Source organism: Ciconia boyciana, chromosome 4 (genome assembly GCF_034638445.1).
Source record: "Ciconia boyciana chromosome 4, ASM3463844v1, whole genome shotgun sequence".
Classification (NCBI taxonomy): Eukaryota; Metazoa; Chordata; class Aves; order Ciconiiformes; family Ciconiidae; genus Ciconia; species Ciconia boyciana.
In genome coordinates this window covers 60,822,088-60,844,373 of record NC_132937.1, presented here as the reverse complement: position 1 = coordinate 60,844,373, position 22,286 = coordinate 60,822,088, and the positions used below count along the sequence as shown (strand labels likewise).

The following is a 22,286-nucleotide window of genomic DNA, read 5'->3' as shown; positions in this document are numbered from 1 at the left end:
GAAACACAGAAGTCTGTTACTTGTCTCACAGAGATCTCAGGCACCTCAAGTCTACAACCCCATGCAACGCTACAGGCTTGGGGAAGAGTGGCTGGAAAGCTGCCCAGCAGAGAAGGACCTGGGAGTGCTGGTCAACAGACGCTGAATATGAGCCAGCAGTGTGCCCAGGTGGCCAAGAAAGCCAGTGGCATCCTGGCTTCTATAAAAAATAGTGTGGTCAGCAGGAGTAGGGAAGTGATCGTCTCCCTGTACTCGGCACTGGTGAGGCCGCACCTCGAATACTGTGTTCAGTTTTGGGCCCCTCACTGCAAGAAAGACATGGAAGTGCTGGAGCGTGTCCAGAGAAGGGCAATGAAGCTGGTGAAGGGTCTGGAGCACAAGTCTTATGAGGAGCGGCTGAGGGAACTGGGGTTGTTCAGCCTGGAGAAGCAGAAGCTGAGGAGAGACCTTGTCACTCTCTACAACTACCTGAAAGGAGGCTGTAGAGAGGTGGGGGTCGGTCTCTTCTCCCAGGTAACAAGTGATAGGACAAGATGAAACGGCCTCAATTTGCACCAGGGGAGGTTTAGATTGGATGTTAGGAAAAATTTCTTCACCAAAAGGGTTGTCAAGCACTGGAACAGGCTGCCCGGGGAAGTGGTTGAGTCACCATCTCTGGAGGTATTTAAAAGCCGTGTAGATGTGGTGCTTAGGGACATGGTTTAGTGGTGGACTTGGCAGTGTTAGGTTAATGGTTGGACTCGATGATCTTAACGGTCTTTGCCAACCTATACGATTCTACGATTCTATACATGGTGTAGGGTATCAAAGAAGCAAATAAAGTGTCAAAAAGACATGAGTGACCTGTCTTTAAACCAGGCGAGTAAAATTCTGTTGTGCCCTGTGCTCCTGCAGCTGTGCTGCTGTCATACACACCAGCTCACACTTGCTGTGTAACGGTCACTTTGGAGATGTGAACTTCATGCTGCAGTCATCACTGTGTCTGTAACTCTGAGAACTCCTGGCAAGCTCATGCCTCTCCACGTGGTTCTGAGAGTAAAGCAAAAAACCCTCTGGCAGTGGTAGACTTCAACCTGTTCCCTAAAGCTTCATCATCGGCTCAGCTCCCTCTTCTAGTTCCCCTTCTGGATGGAGAAGGGCGTGCTGCAGAGACTGAAAGGAAAGAGAAAATATCCAGCTTAGGGAGTAAAGATTATTTCTCTACTGTAGACAGGAAAATCCGTGTCGCCCGAGAGTCAATCTACATGTGGGCTGAAATCCTGCCTCTACTGGGCTCCCATGCTGCAGGACTGTAGGACAAAAAGTGTTTATTATTAATGAGTGGGTGTCCACAACTGGTATCTCAGCTGATGAGGACCTTCTTCCATACTTTGTGGGTTGACTGTGGCTATTGAGCTGAATAATCTGTTTTAAGTACTAACTGGTTTGCTTCACTATTCACTACGCAATAGGAAGCATTTATCATTTACAAGAAGCATATACTCACAGTTTTTCTTTTATGTTCCACATTAAAGGGCTTTGCATATTTATTAGCTGATGGCAGTGAGGATTATATACTTTTCATTTGTTTGTGGTTATCTGTATTTCCTGCTGTTAACAGTCCAGCAGAAACCCAAAGGAAGCATTTTCAGGGTAGCGGCGCTTTGGCTTTTCCATTGGATTTTCAAAAGAACATTACATTCACACAGAAGTATTTTCAAAATATGGAAGTTTAGAGGTCATCAAGGACAAATAGGCAACATGACTGAAATACACCTTGTGTGCGGCTGTCAGGATTTTTTTTCTCTTTGTAGACTTCCAGTCACATCCCATTTCGCACTGGCTGTTTTTCATTTCACACTGAAAAAGGAAGTTCTCCTTTTTCAACACAGTGCTGATCCCTGTTCCAAGGCTGATCAACTTCAGTGCTTGCTTCCTGCAAGGTTTTGCACGAACGTATATAGCCTTTTGTGGTGGAGATCAGAACAGTGAAGGCACTGGATGCTGTATTTTCTTTCCAACTTACGCAACCAATGGGATGAGACTGCTCCTCCATAATGGACCATTCTTTTTCCCCGAGGAAACAAGTTTCCAAGACTCGCACCCTTACATGAAGTTGCATTATGTTTTCTTCTGTTTCCTTGCAGCGCACTCACCCTCTATGGTAAATTTTGTTATATAGATAACAAAATACAGACACATATATTATTTCACAGAGTCCTCCTCCTGCGTCGGGCTGTGTTGGGATACCCCGGAGACCCACGCTACAGGCGGGCAAGCAGCGTGGGGACTTCACTCCCCGCCGGCAGCTGAGGGGATGTCCCCCTTTGCGGGGCACCGGGCACTCCCACGCGAGTACCCGTCCCTCAGGTGCCCTCAAAACCAGGCGAAGCACGCCTGTGGCGGGGAAGGCAAAGACACCCGCCGACCATTTCCCCCCCGGGATGCCTTTTTTTCCTCAGCCCGACGGCGCGGAGCCCCGCAGGGAGCCCAGCCGGGGTCGGTGGGGCGGAGGAGCGGGGGGAGCAGGTGAGGGCGGGGAGGTGCCCCCGCGGGCCGCGCCGCGCCGCGCCGGGCCGGGCCGGGGGCGGGCGCAGGAGGGTGCCGAGGCCGGCGAGCGGAGCGCAGCCTGACGCAGCGGCGGCCCCAGCCGCGGCGGGCGTGCGGATGGCGGGCGGCGGCGGGGCGCCGCGGGGCTGAGGGGCGGCGCCGCCGCCGCGCCGTGCCGCGCCGCGCCGCGCCGTGCCGTGCCGTGCCGCGGTCGGCCGGGCGCCGCTGCAGGCTGGCCCCCTGCGGCTGCCTGCGGGGCGGCGGCGGCGGCGGCGGGCGGGCTGCCGGGATGATCCGGTTCCGGAGCTCCAGCATCAGGTCGCTGAGCCCGGAGATGAAATGCACCGTGCGGCTGCTGGACGACTCCGAGATCTCCTGCCACATCCAGGTGCCGGCGGGGAGAGAGAGGGGCGGCGGCGGGGCGGCTCGGCGGGCGGCGAGCGGCACCCCGGCCCGGGGTGCAGAGCCGGGCCGGGACGCCGGCGGCGGCTCGCCGGCGCGGAGCCGGTCGCAGGGCCCGGGCGGCGGCTCGGCGCGGCCGCGGCGGGAGCTCCCGCACGCCCCATTCCCCTGCGCGGGGCTCCGCGCACCTGCGGCGCGGACAGCCGCGGCTCCTCCGCCGCCTCCCGGCGCTGCGCCACGGCGTTGCACAGCGCGGCACGGAGCCCGCCCGGCCGCGGCTGGAGCCGCGGGGTCCGCCGTGCCCCGGCCCCCCCTGGCCCGGCACCGCCGCGGGCAGGAGGAGCCCGCTGGGCTGCGGCGCCCCCGGGGAGCGGTGGCCCGGGCGAGGAGGGAGACCCCGGCGGCGCCTGCCCCATCCCGCGGCGCGGCGACGGATCGCCCCGGTGGGCACTTGGTGCTGCGGAGGTGGTGTGCGGGGAGGAAGGACCTGCCCTCCGGCGCCGGGAAAGCCCTGCCTTGGCAGCAAGGCCCGCGGCGTGCGGTGTCAGGAGACGCTGTTACTGAGATAGCGGGCAGAGTTCACCATGAAGTGCTTCTCCCCCTTCCTCTTAATTTCAGGCAAAAGATAACTTCCAGGAGGGTTGTCAGTGATAGTAGCTGTGCAGCTGGGAAGAAAGCAACTTTGCTGTAGTCCCTCGTCCTAACTGCTTAGTCCCTTTTTTCTCCTTCAAGTAGTAAGGATAAGGAGGCGAAGAGTGCGGAGTCCGTGAATTTCTGGTGGAGCAGCAATGTTTGTAGTGTGCGCAAGCAGGGGTATTTTAGGTGTCCTAACAAGACCCAAACTCTGATGCGTATGGAAGTCTTACAGATTCTTAAACTGCAAGCGGTAGAAATGAAGTTACTCTGAAATTTCCATGGCATTCACAGAATCACTGAGATGAGCTTGGCATCCAGATCGGAAGATGTGAATGGTCTTTTAGGAAGTTGGTTGTCACTCACAGTTGGTCTTTCTGTCTCTGGTGATATGAAATATCCACAGCTTTAAGTCAAGCTAGTGGTCTTGTACAAAGACCAGCTATGGCTGAAAAAATCAAGTGCCATGAGATAAAAGCTGCATTTTTTCCTTGGACCAAATTCTGGTTTTTATTAGTTCCAAATGAGCCATTTAATACTAGAATAGAATAAAATATTTCAGTTGGAAGGGACCTACAATGATCATCTAGTCCAACTGCCTGACCAATTCAGGGCTGACCAAAAGTTAAAGCATGGTATTAAGGGCATTGTACAAATGCCTCTTAAACACTGACAGGCTTGGGGCATCCACCAGCTCTCTAGGAAGCCTGTTGCAGTGTCTGACCACCCTCTCGGTAAAGAAATGCTTCTTAACATCAAGTCTGAACCTCCCCTGGCACAGCTTTGAACCATTCCCACGTGTCCTGCCGCTGGATCCCAGGGACAAGAGATCAGCACCTCCCTCTCCACCTCCCCTCCTCAGGAAGCTGTACAGAGCAATGAAGGTTGCCCCTCAGCCTCCTTCTCTCCAAACTAGACAAAGCCAGGGTCCCCAGCCGCTCCTCACAGGACATGCCTTCCAGCCCTCCCACCAGCTTTGTTGCCCTCCTCTGGATGCATTCAAGGACCTTCACATCCTTCTTCAATGGTGGGGCCCAGAACTGCACACAGTACTCAAGGTGAGGCCAAACCATTGGTAAATACAGCGGGATAATCACCTCTTCTGACCGGCTGGTAACGCTGTGTTTGATGCACCCCAGGCTGCGGTTTGCCCTCCTGGCTGCCAGGGCACACTGCTGGCTCACATGGAGCCTGCTGTCAACCACCACCCCCACATCCCTTCCTGCTGGGCTGCTCTCCAGCCACCCCTCGCCCACCCGGTACTTGTGTACTAGTTACCCTCAAACAGCATGTAGCCTGGAAGTAACAGGAAATCACTGAAACATCTTGTGCCTGTATCATTGTAGTGCTCTTGTTGCATGGTTATGAGATCATAGCTTTAATGGGTAAGAAGCAGAGTGGCCTTCAGAGTCTTTTCTCAGAGCTTAATGCAAGCTTTGCATAACTTATTTGGCATCTTTAAAAATTAGTCTCTTTAAACAATGATGAATTTAAAGTCAGAATCCGAGATGGTGTCATTACAGCTCTATAGACTTATAGCACTCAAAAGATTTACACGTGCTAAAGAGTGTGCCCTTCAATGCCCACAGGGTAGAAAAAAACAGTCATTACTTGAGGTGTTACATTGTGCAAGGTGAGGTAATGAGCTCAGAACGAGTTGAATCGTATTGTGTCATTGTGGGTCATTCCACATGTAATGCATGCAGGGGAAAAGTGTTTTATGCCACAGTTGAAAATGTTTTAACTATTACAGTTCTAAAGGTAATCCTGAAAATTGAATTCTATTATAAAATCATCTAGAACTTGTTTCCCTGAGTCTGCACACTGACCAAAAATATTTGGAAGGTGGGAATGGCTCCTGGTTTTTTTTTTCCCTAGGATTTTTGGGTACTGAAATTCTAAACCTGTAAGTGCAGATCCTAGCATGAGGAACCACTTCACTCTTGGTCGCTTCAGCAAAAACATGCAATTTTTTATGAAATGTCATCAATGATGACATTTCATAGTTCTGACTTACCTTTCACTCTTTCCTGTGCCACATGCTTCGAACTGCTTAATCCTATCTATAGCTAGCTACCCCTTACCTATCACTGTATATCCAGGGGAGATATAATTTAGCTGTATAATTTATTTGTCCTCTTCTATGTGCGTAGCTGTTAAGACACTAGGCTTAACAAATCCCAAACCACTCAACTTTTTGTCTTTAGCCTCTTGATCAGATCTGTATTTGGACTTCATAATGTGGACAAAACTTGCTAGGAATTTTCACAATGCTACAGTTTTATTTTTGAATGGGAAAAAAAAAAAAGTTGTGAGTTACTTGTACGTATGCATATCAATGCATAGTCAGCAGGACAAAATAGCCCAGATGATGCGCTGCTGGGTTGACAGCAGAGATGCCAGGGTTGTGCCAGCTGGAACATGTTGGACAGCTGTGTTTTGGTCATTAAGAGGATAAGAAAGCCTAATTCTACAACACTGAGAAATGCCAACAGAGTCTGTAAGGACACGGGATGCAGTAAGGAACGGTGATGACTGAAATTCTAGCTGTGCATTTTCAGGGGTAAAGGAGGGGAGATATGCAGCTAGTCTGGATGGTGATGTATGTAGCTGATGATTTGCTTCATTTTAGTGCACTAAGTTTTGCCAAACCCTACTTTTTCAGGAATATCTTTCCAGCAGTTGACTTGCACATGTGGACTGGTATCAGAGGGCCCCAGTACCACTTCAGTGCAGAGACGTCCGCTAATTAAAATCTTTGCGGATGCACTGTAGATCTTTGGCCCTACAAAATGTACGACCAGAATTGTGTGTTACCTGGCTAAAACATTGGGAGGTAGTGTTAGGAAAAGTAAGTGGGAGCAAATGTATTTAGGCGCTGCATATATATGTGTATTTTTTTTCTCCCTGTGTAAATTTCATAGTGTTTAGGTAGGAAAATAAAATAAATTTTTCTTTTCACTGTTAGAGTTCCTTCAAAGCAGTGTTTCAGCGAGCCAACAGGCTAATAGAGCCTGCTTTTGGAAATTACATTTTATAGCAAACAGTCTAGTGGCAGCATATGGGGTGGTGTGGGGAGAATCAGAGATGAATCATGCATTTGCAGGCTCCAGCCAACTAGTTATTGAGCTGTGCAGCTGCCATGTAGGTCACCAAGTTGCTCAAGGCTAGGTTTGCAGCTCAAAGGTCGGGATTCAGTGTGTCGTCCTCCTCGTCTGAGAGACTTCGTGACGGCAAATTAGCTGAAGTGGTGACAGACACAGGAAAGTGCTGGGGCCCGGCGATGCTTAACTAATTCTTGTTATGATATTTATTTTCACATGTTTTCTGTTTGTTTGTGAAGCCTCTCTGGGACCTGTACGTTGAGCAGTCTTACAGCAGCAGTAGGATGAAGTTGTAGTGGCACAGCTAAAACGGAGAGGTTATGAAAAACAGTCCGAAGGGCCAGTGGCCACTGTCCATTTCCATGTGCAAGAGAGAGAGGTGACCTGCTTGTGCAGGCTGCCTGATAAAGCACAAACCAAGGCTTTAAAGAGGGCAGTGGGGGAAATAGGTCTTCAAAACTATTGGAAATGTGTCTGGAGCAGCAGGAAGACCTCCTTTCTGGAGGTACTAATGAGATACTTATTTTCTGAGTCATTGACATAACGAGCACTTTACTCCCGTTTTTGCAGGGCTTCATGCAAAAACCTCAAGCATCTAATTAACCTTTTAGTAACAATAGCCTGAACATCTGAAATAGTAAGGATTTTTTTTTCCCCTGGCTTATTCTGTGAGATTACTTGTGCTCATTTCAGTTGTGGTTAAAGTTAACTGCCAAGGTCCTGTTATGGTAGACTGTTTGTTATTAAATATGTAGGTACACCTTGGGTTCAGTGGTGCCACTGGCTTGCTTTAGATAAGGAATGGGCTTCAGTATACCTCATTTAACTGAAGTGATTCTTGAGCATGCTGCTGTTCCCTTAGTTTTTTAAAAATATGAGTAAGTGTGTATTAGTAACCATTATAACTCTAAATTTATTTCTCTGTTTGGGTTAATGCAAAATTAGAAGCTCACTCTAGAAAAATGCTACATTTAATGTATTACTTAATTTTTAAATTAATAGAAGTTTTACTTTACTCCTTGAGCTGTTCATGTCCAGCTGTGCAAAACTGCAGATAAGGTTGGCATGAACAAGGCTTTTCTCTCAGCTGGAGCTTATTATTGGCAATGGTAGTGAACTTTGGTGTCTGTGTGTTTACTTGTAGAAATGCTGTATGACTGGATCTTCTTGTGCCTCAGCCCATATGTAAAATTGTGTAGTAATGGGGCCTTTATGATGACACAGGTTTTGCTTTGTATGAGCTTTCACAAACAAAAATCTGTATAGATATCCCCTCAAATATCGCCTGGCTACATTACTAATTTTTTTTTTTATATGTATCTAAATGATTATTTGAGTGTAGTTGAAAAGAACAAACTTGAATTTCTGTGTGTGTCCAGCTTCTGAGCAAGGAGCAATTTTTAAAAATTGCTTTATAAATCAGGAAGAAAACAAGCAGAGCAAAGCTTTGGTTTACTTGTGGTCTTTTCTTAGAACTTTTACTTTCTTTTGCATAAGTAAAAATGAGGGTGACAAAATCTGAGAAGGCTCATTTCATTCTGCCACTGATGTTCCAATAGTGTAAGATGGCCTTTTGTCTTTTTAATCTTAATTCAGAAGCAGTTTCTGGGCAATTTGAATACTGCTGCCTGTAGTTTGGCTAATAATTTACTAGCTTGACTTTTTTTTTTTTCCCCTTTCAAATGTGACATACGCTGTCCTGTCTGGTTCTTTTTGTAGCACATTGATGACTAGAAACTTGCCTTCTTGCTTAATATTTTCTGCTTGGTCTGTGTCTTGCAGGCAGATGCTAAATCTAATAGAAATCTGTTAACCAAAGAACTCTCTCTTTAAAATTCCCATCCCTCAATAAAGTGTAGAAAACAAAACAACATGCTGAAGCAGACTGGGAGGTAAAAGGGCAGTGGCCGTGAATCTCACTGTGAAGATATGCTGAATGTGGATGATTTGGAAAAAGAAGTGGGAAAGGGAAGGCAGCATGAGAACTGAAAAGAGCAGAGAGGCCTGAGATGAGAAGAAGGCAGAGAACCATAGCGGCAGAAAGGGAAAGGTTAAGGGATTATGTAGACAGCAGGCAGGAGATTTAGTGAATTTATATTTATCCTGTAAGCAATGTCAGAACTGTAACCAGCAAGCGCCTTGAGCTGCTGGGATGATGCTGTAACAGTTCAAAATAGTAAGACGAGATAAGGAAGGGGATGCAAGTTAGGATGGATTCTGTGCTGTGTTCTGTTGACGCATCTTAGAAACTGCATACTAGGGCTTGTATTCCTAACTTCATGCTTGAGCCTCTAATTGTAGTTACAACAGGCACTCTTAGTGAGAGCTGCAGATGAGAAGCCTCTCTAAGTAAGCTAGGCCTATGGGTTAAAGCTACCTCTGTTGTCATTTCATGTGTTTGATTAAATTTGCAGTAACATGTTTTCTTTTTAATAGCACTTAGGGATGTGCTCTTAGCTCCTTCCAGGGCTGAAAAGGAAACAAAGTAGAAAGTGCTACTAGAAAGTTAGAAGGGTGTTGGGAGTTCTCGTTTACAAATTAAGAAATTAATTGTCTTGATGGATTTTTGGTAAGCGTTTGTGAAGCTCATTATTTGCTTAACAGTGGTTTCTGTATCTCTGGTAGGGGAAAGGCACATATCTGTGTGTAATACTTACATATCGCTACCAATTCACAAACTCTGTTGTTCTTTCTTGCTACTCTTAAATGAAAATACTTACAAAGTTGGCTTATGCAGGTTTTTATCCACTATATGCTAACTGCAGCTGAACTGCTTTTGTGTTGGATAAAGCTTATTAATGATGTTGAATTAGGTTTTTTCCCACACTCCATGTTGTCTGATTAATGAACAAAATCTGAAAATTCTCTATCCTAAAGACGATGCTCTTGCATTTTAATTTTAACTGTGTATTTCCTGTGTATTGCAATTGGCATTGTAATTCATGTTTTGATTGCTAGTAAACAATGTCGGGGGAACTTACATGTGTGCTTAAGGACTTGCCTGATCCAGGGTTGAAGATGAACATGTGTTTCAGGAAATACAAACAGTGTAGATGATAAGTATTTCAATATATTGGTGAGGCCTGGTGCTGCAGTGTGGAGGAAAAAATATAAAAAATGCAGGTATCCTTAGACAAAGTTAGCCAGTTAACAGGGACAAGCTAAAAGGATAGTTACTGATTTAAAATAGAAGTATAATCTCTTCAGTTTTACCCACCTTTCATTTTTGTTACAGCTTTGAATAAAAATTTTTACATTCTTTATTGTCACACATGTTTGGACACTGGCTGAACAGTGGGGGTGGAGCTGTAGTAATAAAAGGCAACTGGAAAATCAATAATACAATGCAGCACAGCTTAGATCTCCAAACTGCAAATCATCGGTTTGATCCCATGAGGTGGAAAGTGGCTCCTGTGAGTTACAGAGTGCTTTCTGCTTGCAGGAACTTCAGGTACTCTTTCGTCTTGAAAGGGCTTTTGGCACCTCATGAGGCTTAGTCTTCTCGCACCTTGAGATGCTCTCTCCTGTCCCGGCATCTTCAGCACACTGACACAGATCTAATACAGGAGGCAGCTGAGAAGGAATCATTTGGCAGAATCAATTGGCCTAAGATTAGAGCCAAAATGAATAATTGGTGAGGAAGTACTGTATTTTCACTTTTTGGTTGTATTTGCTTAGACTGAGGTTTCTGTATAGGTCAGGAAAGATTTAATAATATATATTAATTCTCCTGAAATGACCTTTAACAAAATAAGAGATTAGTGCCTTTTCTATGGGAAGGTGAAACAGGGAGTCTGGATTTTGCCTGTATGGTTGTTGCTGGTCCCCTGGAACAGAGAGGATGTTAAAAACTCAAGGTTTAAACACTTAGGTTAAAGAATGGGAGAAATGGCAGCTGATTTTATTCTTCTCCCTCAAAAAAAGCAGGCGGGTTGGGAGGATTGGAGAGTAATTCTTTCTGTGGTAAAATGCTTGTTTTCTGTAGCACAGGCCTTTCTCCTTCTGGGTATTTTGGCTCATTAAATCAAACATACTGAAAACGACTCTCTTCATATTCTCTTTCTTCTTGCACTCCCCCTCCACTCCCTGGTGTGGATAATATCAACCTGTTGGCAAGGTTCATAGCATTCAGATAATCTTTCTCTCCTTTTCCTGTTAAAGTCAAGCTGTCACCAAAATGACTTCTGCTGTGTCTTTCCCTGCTGCATATGGAAAATATCTCCTCATAGTTCTTCCTTCAGCTGAGGCTGCTTGTCTGTTCCTTCGTTCTTTGTTTGCTTAAATACAGCCTCATTTTTCTCCTTAGCCTTGCTTTCTCAGAAACTCTTTCTAGACCTTACAAATCGTCTTTTTGTTCCTATCGGATTCCCTTGTTCTCACTTGGTTTTAATTCCTTGTCTGATAGTGAAAACACAATTGTAATAATTCAGCAGTACTTAAATTAATACTAAATATTTTTCTTTCTGGCATAAAACTAAAAAAAAAAGGCCCCAAACACTCTTTCTTCCTGCAATCCTCCACTGTCAGTTTATTTTATCCTTTCCAGCTACAGGCACTGAGTTCATAAAAGCGTTCCTGTTTTCCTCTTTCCAGGGTTTAACCCATTGTTTTTGATGGAGGTGTGTTGATAATCAGCTCTTGCCATTTCAGTGTGCTGTCAAGATAGATGCTGTTCTCCAGCTCACGGTTAATTATAGCAGTAGTAGGCCAAGTGTGAATAGTAATCATCCTATTCATGGTTGCTGTTCATGGGAGTTACTGAGAAACTTGATTAAGGAGGACCCAGGTATGAAGAATGAACATTGATGCTCTAGTACTGTTACATTTAGAGGAAAAGTTTCCCCTGACTGAAAGTAATTCTGGAAACTTGAGATAAAATGGATCATACCAATCTGTATAAGGTTAAGTATATGTATAATATTTCTAAAGGTTGCTCACAGGCAGAAATGAGAAGGTATGGGCTATATACTGTGAGATCTTTTTCAGCAGAAGGGTTCACAAACAGAAATACCTCCTGCAGTAATTGGAAATCTGGCCATTCAAGATAGTTACAGTAAGAAACGTGTATTAAGTGGCTGCAAAATGATTTCTCTTTAAAGGCTTCCTTTAGTAAAATGTTAAATGAGTCAACATCTTCATTAAAAACACTTGTTATTTTTCCCTTGTTTACTTAAACCCCAGGAAGAAGTAAACAATCTGGACTGAAGACATGCTTTGCTTCTTGCAAATATATAATCTCACAATGACATTTTCCCCATAGCAACTCTTTGGAAGATAATTGTGCTTTATAAAAAAACCTAAAAATCAAGGTTTGCACCTGGCCATTTTTTGTCCTGATGTTGTAATATGTAAAGTTACTATAAAAGGGCACATGTTGCAAAGATAACTTTGGGTATTTCTGACAACACTGTGTAAAACCTTTTTCAATGCAGTCAGTCTGTATGCCCACTTTTTTGGTCTTTCACGTAACTGCAACAGAAGCAAAAAAGAAATGGAATTACAAAATGAAAACAAATAAACAATCCCCTCATCCCCCCAAACCCAAACAGTATCAAGAGAATTTACAATAGGACTTGATAATTTATTAAATATAAAAAGACCAAAAAGCAGTCACAAACAATTTCAAGTTAATGGTGAAATCCTGTGGAAATTGATGCATAAAGTTCAGAGTGTAATGGTGTATTTGTATTGTTTCCAGGCACACAGGCGAGTTGAATGTTTTTGTCTCCAAAACAGAGTGTCTGTGTGTGAACTGCGTTTTGGGAATGGTTCCTGGGCCCTTTCTATCTGCCAGGCGATGCCTGGGAACTCGTCAGCAAGAATGCTAATTGGCACAGGCCGGATTTTAGTCAGGCAATGCCCTAACAGTTTGCTAGCATGGGTGGTGGATTTCAACACCCGGAAATGCTTGGAGGGTTTTAGTAGTTTTAGTATAGATGCAATCTCTGTTTTCAAAAAGAAAAAGAAAAAAGAAAAAAAGATTTTGTCAATGACTAAAGATATATATTTTATAGTTCTTATATTAAAACATGTGAAATGGTAACTGTGTTCATAACATTTTTCACTTCTAAGTGAAAAATCTGAAGTATGGTGTGGAGCATCTTAAACAGTTGTTGGTAGTTAATGGGGAGTAGGACTAGTTTTAGTAGGTGCTTACAAAATAGCTGTGTTTAGGATCTGTGGCTGTAATCTTGGATTTGAACCTGTAATCTCTTCTGGGATGACAGATTCTTGATTTTTTTTTTTTTTTTTTGAATGCTCTTAGCAACAGAGTCTAATACAAAAGTACTGTGCAGGATCAGGAGATCAGGACATCAGTTGGTGGTGGTTTTTTGTTTTTGTTTTTATTTTTATGGATGCAAACTCCAAGCCCTGTAGTGGAGTGAGAAATGCGGCGTGGTTATTTCTTTGAACAGTCAGCGCACAAATGCAGATGAGATGCTCTGTGGAATCCTATGCATGCCACAGAGATGCTATAGAACGTACTTTTAATCCTATTCCTTTAGGCTTTTCAGAGTAGAATATAGCTGATCCTTCACTTTCACTCTGTTACCTTAAAATTGGGTAACAAAGATAAATACTTCGCAGTCAGAGACTGATGGTTGCTCTTGCGCTGGATGGGACAGCTACCCGGGGTGCGAGTTGAACTCTGAAGCTGTGCAGTGCCAGCCTGAACTTAGGTGACTTCAAGGATTTATCTTGAGACGTTCAGTGTGCCAATAGGTGGAGTACACCAAACACACTGACCCCGCTTGCTCCTGCTCTACGTGAATTTTCTTTAGCTCCGTCCAGGGAAAAGGAAGGAAGCAGCAGAGGCTTTTGCAGACAGTGCCATGAGTGATTCAGTGTGCGGGCTCAGCGGTTCACATGAAATCGCTCCAGCAGCTTGCGGTGCCCCCACCAGTTGCTAGGTGCTGATCCAGGGAGGCTTTTCTGTTTTGGCTGGAGAATCCACTCACGTTGCTAGGATTTCTGGATTAGTTTTCTCATGGGGTCTGCAGTTGGTACCTTACAGCCACCAGAACGGAGAAGACTTGAGCAGGAATCGTCAGTCCCCAATCCAAACAATGCTGCTGGCTTGTGGTCATTAAAACAAAAGGAGTGGCACATCTAAGTGAAAAATGAACGATAATCTACACTGTTTCAGGACAATGTGTTCAGGACAATTCTGGTTATTTTTTGTGCATGGATCACATCCACCAAATAAGGAGCAACTTTCATCCTGTAGCTTTTTGAGAATCAGAGGCTGGTTTATGTCTTGCCCAGGAGAGTTTATGGTGTAATTTCAGGGAAAACATAATAAGGGAATGCTTAATTCATGTTGTGATGATGAGACTGCACAAAGTAATTTGTGTAGTTGGACTGAGTTTTAACTTAAGTAAAGGGGGGAAAAAAATACTACTGTAGAAGAAGAAATTCCAGGAGCTGAATGCTGATATGTTTGGGGAAGAGAGAAAGACTCCAGTTGTGTAGAGATTTCAGCGGTTATATGGTGCATTGCAGAGAAGATGGCAGTATTAACTACACTCTTCCAGTGTTTGCACCTGTTTTTTGTCGTCTTCTGTTACTTAGAAATTATTTCTAGTGAAAGAACATGTAGTTCCTAAATCTATGATCTCAACCACTAAGGTAATTTTTACTACTCTAATCTGTTTCCCTCCTTATTTTTTACTTCATGTTTGCTTTAAGGTGTTAAGAGGTGAGCTCTGTTGCAGTTAGGTTTGTGTAAATAGCTTGCCATCTCCCCACTATGTTACAGGTTCGTACAGCTTGTGAATGTAGCAAGAACCACAGGGGGTTGAGTTGGACTGGAGCAGGAGGGGAAATAGGCATTGTAATTCTGCCCTGCTGACCCACTGGTTTTGATTTCTACTGCCTTTCAGCAACTCTTAGCTTACTGTCTTCTCCATCGTGGATGAAGGTATCAATACCATGCCTAAACCCAGACTCCTGCAATACCCTTCTGAGGCCATCATCTAATTCACCAGTTGCACCTCTTTTTCATCAGTTTATCTTTTACCTTTTTCTTCAGTCCTCCAGACTGTTTTCAGTCCTTTTCGCAGTGCTTGTATTCATGGCACTCCTAAATTATGGTTTCTACTTTTTTTGGAAGTGTGGCAATACACTGTGTTGGATACACAACAGAAACCTAGATCTGTTGATAAACATAATTCCCTGGTTTGCTGATTCCTGTAATTATTTCACAGGGAATGTTCAAAGAATTGTTATAGATTTGCACTAATAATTGCTTACTTTTGTCTCATGGGCTTTTTTTTCCCCTAAGGTGCTTTTTTGGATCATAGTTTTGATGATGATCTGGAGTTAGTCTTTGGACAGTGATTACCAGAAGTACTGGTTTTTGAAGTTTCATGCTATATTTTGGTGGGCTTTTTTCCTTTTTTTTTTTCTTTTCTACTAATCTTTTGTACTTTACTGTCTCAGTGAATTATCTTGACTCACTGATTATAGTTTTGTTGCTCTTGGTAATACACTCTCTGCACAGGGTAATGTGTATATCTGTGTGTTTGTATACATCCTGTAACTTACCTGTAATGGTCTGTATAATTGTAAGGCTTTTACAGTATCCTAATTGTTTGTATATCTTTGTTTTGCTAACTGCAATTTGTAACAATCACGTTTTATAACAGCCCGGTCATACCTTAGAAACTTCAGTTTCTTCACCTTCTTGCTCATTGACTAATTTATTCTTACCAATTTAATTTCTTTTCATTGATTTTAAAATCAGAAAAATCTTTATTTTCATGGTTTGCTAGGCTGACCCTTCTCAAGTCATGTTACATTTTTTATGTCTTTCCCACAGCCTTAATGGAATTTACGTATTTTTAAATTGAGATCCAGCACTTTCAGTCTTTATAGTACAGATTTTTGCCCATTCTTTACATTTGCACTGTTATGCGAAATCCTGAATGATACTGGGGTGGTTCAGGAATAATGGAAATGTTTCTATGTCGTGCAGGGGTTTTCATATAGCATGAGGAAACAAACAATTTTTGAAAACTAAACCTCCCTTCCTCCCTAGATGAATTTCCTGTCAAAACTCTTAGCACCACTAACATACTCTTCTGTATGAATATTCATATCCTTTAATTTTTTTTTTGTTGTTGTGCTAGAATTTACTTAGACATCCTGTCTTGTTTACAGGAAATGATACATAGTTTTCTGTTCATGAGTTGATAAATAGTTCAGTGGATATCTTGTGTCCTGAAAAAATAGATACAAACTGAATGTTTTTGTATTCATATCTCCAACACCTGTCTTTTTACAGTTCTTTTTCACTCTATGAATACTTATGCTGTTGTTGCTTTGTGATCAGAGCTATCATTGTAATCCAAAAACCACAAGAGAGTTGTATTTCCTTTGTCTTCTTCTCCCCACCATCCACAGGTGGAGCTTTTGGTCATTTCGAGGGCACTGATTTCTAATAGTGCCCTCCTTCTTCTTAGCCAAGCTGTGCTTTGATGGTACTCCAAGAAAGATGGAAACTCTACCAGGTGTTGGTAGGTATGGCCCAAGAGGTAATATATTCTCCTTGATGTGCAGGCAGGTTGCTAGTTATGCCTGTGATGTCCTCCCTCCTCTCCTGCCCCAAACTGACCTCTGTGGTTCTCTTGCTGCCTGTCTCAGTATTACTAGTATTATTCTATTACCCTTTTTCTCTATGAAGCAAACCTCTTTGCTTTCAGTCTTGGCCACACAGGTAATCTGTTGAGGAGGGAACTTTTTTTTCTGTTCACTGCATCAAAGTGGGTTTTTTCCCCTCTCCTAGTTTCTGTTTTTTTAAAGAACAACCAGGTAGGCATGGTGACATGTAAATCCGTTTTGAAATTCCTAATTCGCTGACTTGACACTACTCAGAGAAGACAAGAAGAGCTACATTCATGGTGAACCTGCAGAGCTGGTTTGTGCCCTACATAATGCTTGGCACTTCTCTGACAGATACAGGAGAATTGCATTTTCTAACCTCTCTCTGCTTCCTCTCTCTCCAGAGGATTCACTGCTTACGCAGAAACCAAGATGTTTGCTGGAGGAGGATTCTGAGTGTTTTATCCTGCAGGCTGGATGATGAAGAAAGGTTATGAATCCAGGGGGAAGCCAGTTTAATGAATTCTGTTTTCCTGTTGTGTCCATACAGATTTAATATTGCTTTGTAATTAAAATTGGATCTGCTTCGACAGAATATTGTTCTTCTCATTTTGAACTATGTAGCCTTTCCCATGCGTTCCTTAAATAGAACAGCTAAATGTATGCTTAAAAAAGGAGGGAAATGAAAGGGAAAGTACTGCCCTCCCAAAGGTGCACTGGGATTCCTGTAGCAGTATTTCTTTGCAGAAATATCATGAGTTGAGTTTTCTTGCCAAGAGAGAGGTTTGTGCTTTATGAACAAGATAATTGTATATTTCTGTTCAAAGTAAACATCATTCTGACACGTTTCATGACCGCAAGGTATTTTATGCACTCACTGGAATAAACAACACACAGGACTGTCTCAGGCACTTAGTCAATGGATAATGTTGTGCCTGCTTTTACACATCTTTTAGCTAAATCAGAGATCAAAACCGAACTCCAGCACTTGAGGGCATGTGGGGAGGATTTTTGACACTCTGGAGGAAAGCGAGTCTGTAAAGCCTTAATGATTGCTCCTTCATCTATGCAGATTCACTTTAACTGGTGCCGGATCTGCTGTAATATTGATGACATCCTTCACCTTGTTAATGGCCCAAATGTAATGGAGCATATACTGGTAGTCTAATTTTGTTCTTTATGTAGGGAGACCACAAATGGTGAAGATTGCATATAAGGATGTGAACTATGACTACAAATTTGGCATGTAACATGCTTTCTGTTAAGTGAATGAAAAATGTTTAAAACTGATTTTTGTGCACTGGACACATCCCATGGCTTAGCTGGTGTAAGAAATTTTATTAAGCAAATTCTGGAACAGTTCCCTGACAGTGAGGCAATTAGTAAAATGTTGCAAGATATAATGGTAAAGTCATATGTTGAGCAACTGCCTTTATCCCCAGGAGAGTATGAGGGTGCATGGAGGTACAAATTGCCTGTTGCCTTCCGTCCATCTTGGTCTGTGTGGATGGGAGTTTTGGTGAAGTGTTTGGCAGCTAGAGCACAGCAGTAGTTAGTGAAAAATTAAACAGGGGTGATATGAATGTTTAGCCAGACTGAGCAGTAGTGAAGTTCAGGTTTACTGGTTTACAATATAGGATTGAAACTGTCTGAAGTGGGGCTGCAGGGACCCACGGTCATAGTCAGGGCTGCTCCTGGGAAATGGGCTGGCTGATGTGGTCCACTCCTTCAGAGAAATAAGAGATGCTTTCCATGACTTTTTGTGGTCATAGTGGAACCATTCATCCCCGAAAGTCTATTTATAGTGTTCCTATGGGGCACACTGGGAGGTGTATGTCTGGATTTTAAGAATAAAAGCTGCTGTTGGGAGAGAGGCTGTAGCGGAAGCTGTTTAATTTGGAGCACTGTATGAGTTCTGCAAGAATGACTACAAACTTCTCAAATCTGGGATGGAAACACTAATGCTCTCCCCTCTCTACATGTAGACACATTAATGTGGCAACATCTTCCCTGAGATTCGTAAGAAGCATTTAGTTCCTCAGGTGACTGTGTGGGATGGAGTATCTTGCACTGAACTGGAACTTGTCTGCTGCAGAGCTCATCAATGAGAATGTGCTTTGCTATGTGTAGTGTGGAGAACCGAATTATCATTCATATTTATTGTCTGCCTCCTGAGCCTCTCCTGCTTTGCAGAGAGAGGAGTTGGAGCTTGCTTTGATCACAGCGTAGCTGTAAAACTCTTCCTGGATTTGCAGGGTCACTGTGTCCCTCCAAAGTGCTCAGGAGAGAAGTAGCCATCCAAGCTGTCTCTACATGGTCGCTACTCCAGAATAGGAGGGGATTAATTGATAAATGTCTTTTTCTGCTGGGTGGGATAGATACTGTGTCCCAGAGGGATGTTAAGCATTAAGCTTTCCTGTGTCATGTGATTCTCACAAGCAGAGCTATGACCCTGTGCATGGCAGTGTTACCACCAGACCTCAGTACTCCAGGTCATCTGAAGCATTATATTTTTCTATATTATTTACAAGATAATAATTCAGGAATACAAATAGAGAGCACAGCACAGGAAACATTTAGAATTTCCAAAAATGACACCGTATGCCTTTCAGAGGCTTATAATGTGGCGAGGGCAGAATCATGTTTCTTTCAGAGCCCATTGTTCCCCAGTGCTAGTATTGTCACAGATTTTCAGTGTACCCTTTTCTGCTTTCTTGCAAAAGGGACTGATAATAATTTTCCTCCATGCTAGTAATTTGTTTTTCTCTACCATGTTACCATTTTATTTTTGCAGGATTTGCAATTTTAAAATGATAAATGTGTGTCTTACAAGTTTGGGCAACTTTCATTGCGAATGTCTGCTAGTTTGTTTCTGTAATTAAAAAAAACCCACACCAAACAACCAAAACTCAGATGCTTCAGTTGTCTCAGTATATCTAATGAATGCAAGGAGCTTAGAGCCAACATGCAAATGGCAGCTTGACACAGAGAATGAAGCATGTGGAGAGCATTTCCATGGGCAGTGGTAGCAGTGTTGACTGTGTTACCATAACAGTGCCTCAGAGCCTAAAGCGTGGATAAGGACACCATTGTGCCATGCAAAGACGAAGTAAGATACACTTCCTAGTCATGTCTGAGGACATGGACACCCAGTGGAATAGTATGTTATATAAATAAAACAGCTTGCTGCCATTTAGATGAGAAGTCGTACTTGAATCTGCATGTGCTCTTCGTTCATGGCAACCAGGAGTGAAAACATAATAGTCTGAAGCCTTTTTGCCAATACATTTTAATATATTGCAGTTGGGTGGTGTTCACCAAGGCAGACAGTAATCTATTAAATCTTCAAATGCAGCTGAGTTATATTTTGTGCCTACATTCTTAAAATAAGACTGTTGCCTAGGTGGGCACAGGCAGACAAACAATGCTGGGCAGCATGATGTAGTGGTCTCCGCACATTGTCATCTTTGCCAAGAAAAGAGAGGTTTAGAATGGAGTGTATATTGTGGTCCCTCCTTCCTGACAGAAGGGCTGAGCTGGAAGGAAACGCAGAGTTGCTTGTTTTGGAAGTTTAAGAAGTGGACTGTGGGAGCTGAGAAGGGTACGTGATTGCTATCCTCTCTCACTCAGCAGGAAGGAGACAAGGAGGCATAAAGTGGGAGGGTCCTGATAGACAGGGGTGAATTACAACTAGGAACAGATGGATGAAGAGTAGCTGGTGGAAATGACGAAATCACTGGAGGGATGTGCAAAGGGATATGCTGAAGCAGTAGACGAGGGAAAAGATCTTTGCATCATTTTTTGGAAAGATACCAGTGGAGCAAAATGGCATTTAGCAGGCCAGAAGCTGCGATAATCTAGTCACAAAATGATGGTAACAAAAGAATGACTTGTTTTATATACCCTTGTCTACTTAGGGGTTAGGAGGAGTAATGATTATTTGTGATAGGAATATTATTTTAGGAAACAAAGTAGATGTGTGTTAGGAGAACATCAGATTTGTCATACTTCAAAATTAATTGAGCAAGTAAGAGCTTTTTGAAAGCCTTCTTTGACAGGCTAAGGATGCATGGGCTATGAAGCTGGTTGTACTATGTACTAGGTGTGCTTCCAAGAAGGTAATAAATCTCCAGACATGCAGCAGTAGAACTCCATTTTCAATTAATAAATGATATTTTAATACTTCTTTGTTTTGAATTTGGCATGGAGAATCCTGAATGACATGCTAGCGCCCAGTTGTGAGCTGGCAGGGTCACACTCTTCTGGATGATATAATCTAGATTTAGACTTGCCCTATTTTGGGATTACCCATAATGTTATCTAGAGACTTGAAAGGTGAGTCTCAACTCCATTGAGCTCTTCAACTTCTACGAAATTGCTGTACTTTTATCCAACAAATTATGTGCACTCTGACCTTGAATGGTATGATTTTCAATATGATAAGCAGCTTTTAATGCTTAAAAAAATATGACACTCTTTAACAATAAAAAATGTCTGGCATCTCTGACATGAAAGTTTTAGTGTGAAAAACTCAAAGGTTTTAACAAGGTGTTAGGGAACATTGCAGTAGGGTACAAATGCTGGTGAGCCGCTTATTGTCTTCCTGTGTAGTTTGCCGCTTTGGAGAAAAAAGTTGAGTCACTAGGGAAAATGAAAATCCATTTAGAAAAAATAATGTAAATGTTTATGTTGATTTGTATCAGGTGTTTGACTAGATTAAGTTGAATTAGACTAGATTAGTTTACTAAACTAGAATAGTTAAAATTAGACTAGATAACAGACTTTTGGCATGAGGCAACCAGCTTAAATGTTAGTGCTGAAAGACTGCAATATAGGGAAAGTCTGTTAGAAAATTAATTAGTTAAAGAACTTAAATACTTTAAAATGAACATTTCACAGTTGGCTTTTAAAGGATTGTTTAATGTGATTAAGGATTGTGTGGTGAAGAATGCCAACAGACTGTGACTGTTCTCAATTCCTGACCAAAAATGTGAAGGAAGACCGGTCGCATGCTTACACCATTATCCATGAACTACTCGGGTATATTATGTGTAAGGTTTAATATGGCACACCTGAATTATTAAAGTAGTTTTCTTATTTGCAACAGATTTCCCCTTAACTTTGTTGGATAGTCAGAAGTGACTGCAAGTGTACATAGTGCTCTCCTTACTGCTGACGCCAGAGAAGTAGGAGTGGAATACGCAAATACACATACCTTTCATTATATCTAAATTTTAGAGTACTTAAAGTATTTTTTTCATCAGTTATAACTAGGCTATATGACAGATTACGTGTTTGTTAACTGCAAAATATGCATTGAACCAATGCCTTTGAATATGAAGGGACAGAAGTTCAGGTACTTTAAAATGCATTGATGCCAGTTACGTTAGCGTGTAACTAATTGAACAGATCCATGCTTTTTCAACTCCTGGTGGAGTGGATTTAGAGGTAAATTAGAAGTTATGTCTACTGCTTTACAGCTAATCTATGTTACTGTAGGAATAGGGTTATAATTTACATCAGCTTTAGGCAAAACTGTACCATGAATAATACACAAAGCTTACACTTTTTTTTTTTTAATTTAGATTAAGGTGTGTACAACTCTTATTTGTTTAACCAGTTAGTGACATCAGTTAGAAACAAATCTTTAATGCAAAACATCCTGCAGGAAATGGATCCGTTTTCAGGTGCAAAGCACTTCAGAAGCTCAGGGTGGGAAACAAAGACAGAAGTTTATATACAGAAATTTTAGTTTGGAGAAATGGTTAGCTCTTTTTCAAGAAATCCTCCAAAGTGCGTTAAGGTGAGTGGAACCAACTGAGGGATCCCAATGCAGTCAGTGGAATCGATATGGTTGAGGATATATGTAAGGTACATGGGTTATACGTGAGTCACCTTTTATTTCCTGAATCATGCTTGGAATCTGGAACTGCACATGCATAGTACCTAAAAGCAGTTGCTCTAAAATACATGTGCCTTCTTATAATTTTGTTATGCTTACACTGACCAGGGCCA

At 42.7% G+C, this 22,286-nt stretch overlaps 1 protein-coding gene across 1 annotated transcript in view; it reads left to right on the top strand.

Moving 5' to 3' along the window:
- Nucleotides 1-2,818: 2,818 nt before the first annotated feature.
- Nucleotides 2,819-22,286, top strand: part of FRMD3 (FERM domain containing 3) — a 140,355-nt gene continuing 120,887 nt past the window's right edge. The window contains exon 1 of the mRNA XM_072859275.1: nt 2,819-2,917. Coding sequence (XP_072715376.1) covers nt 2,819-2,917 — 99 coding nt within the window. The remainder of the gene's footprint in view (nt 2,918-22,286) is intronic.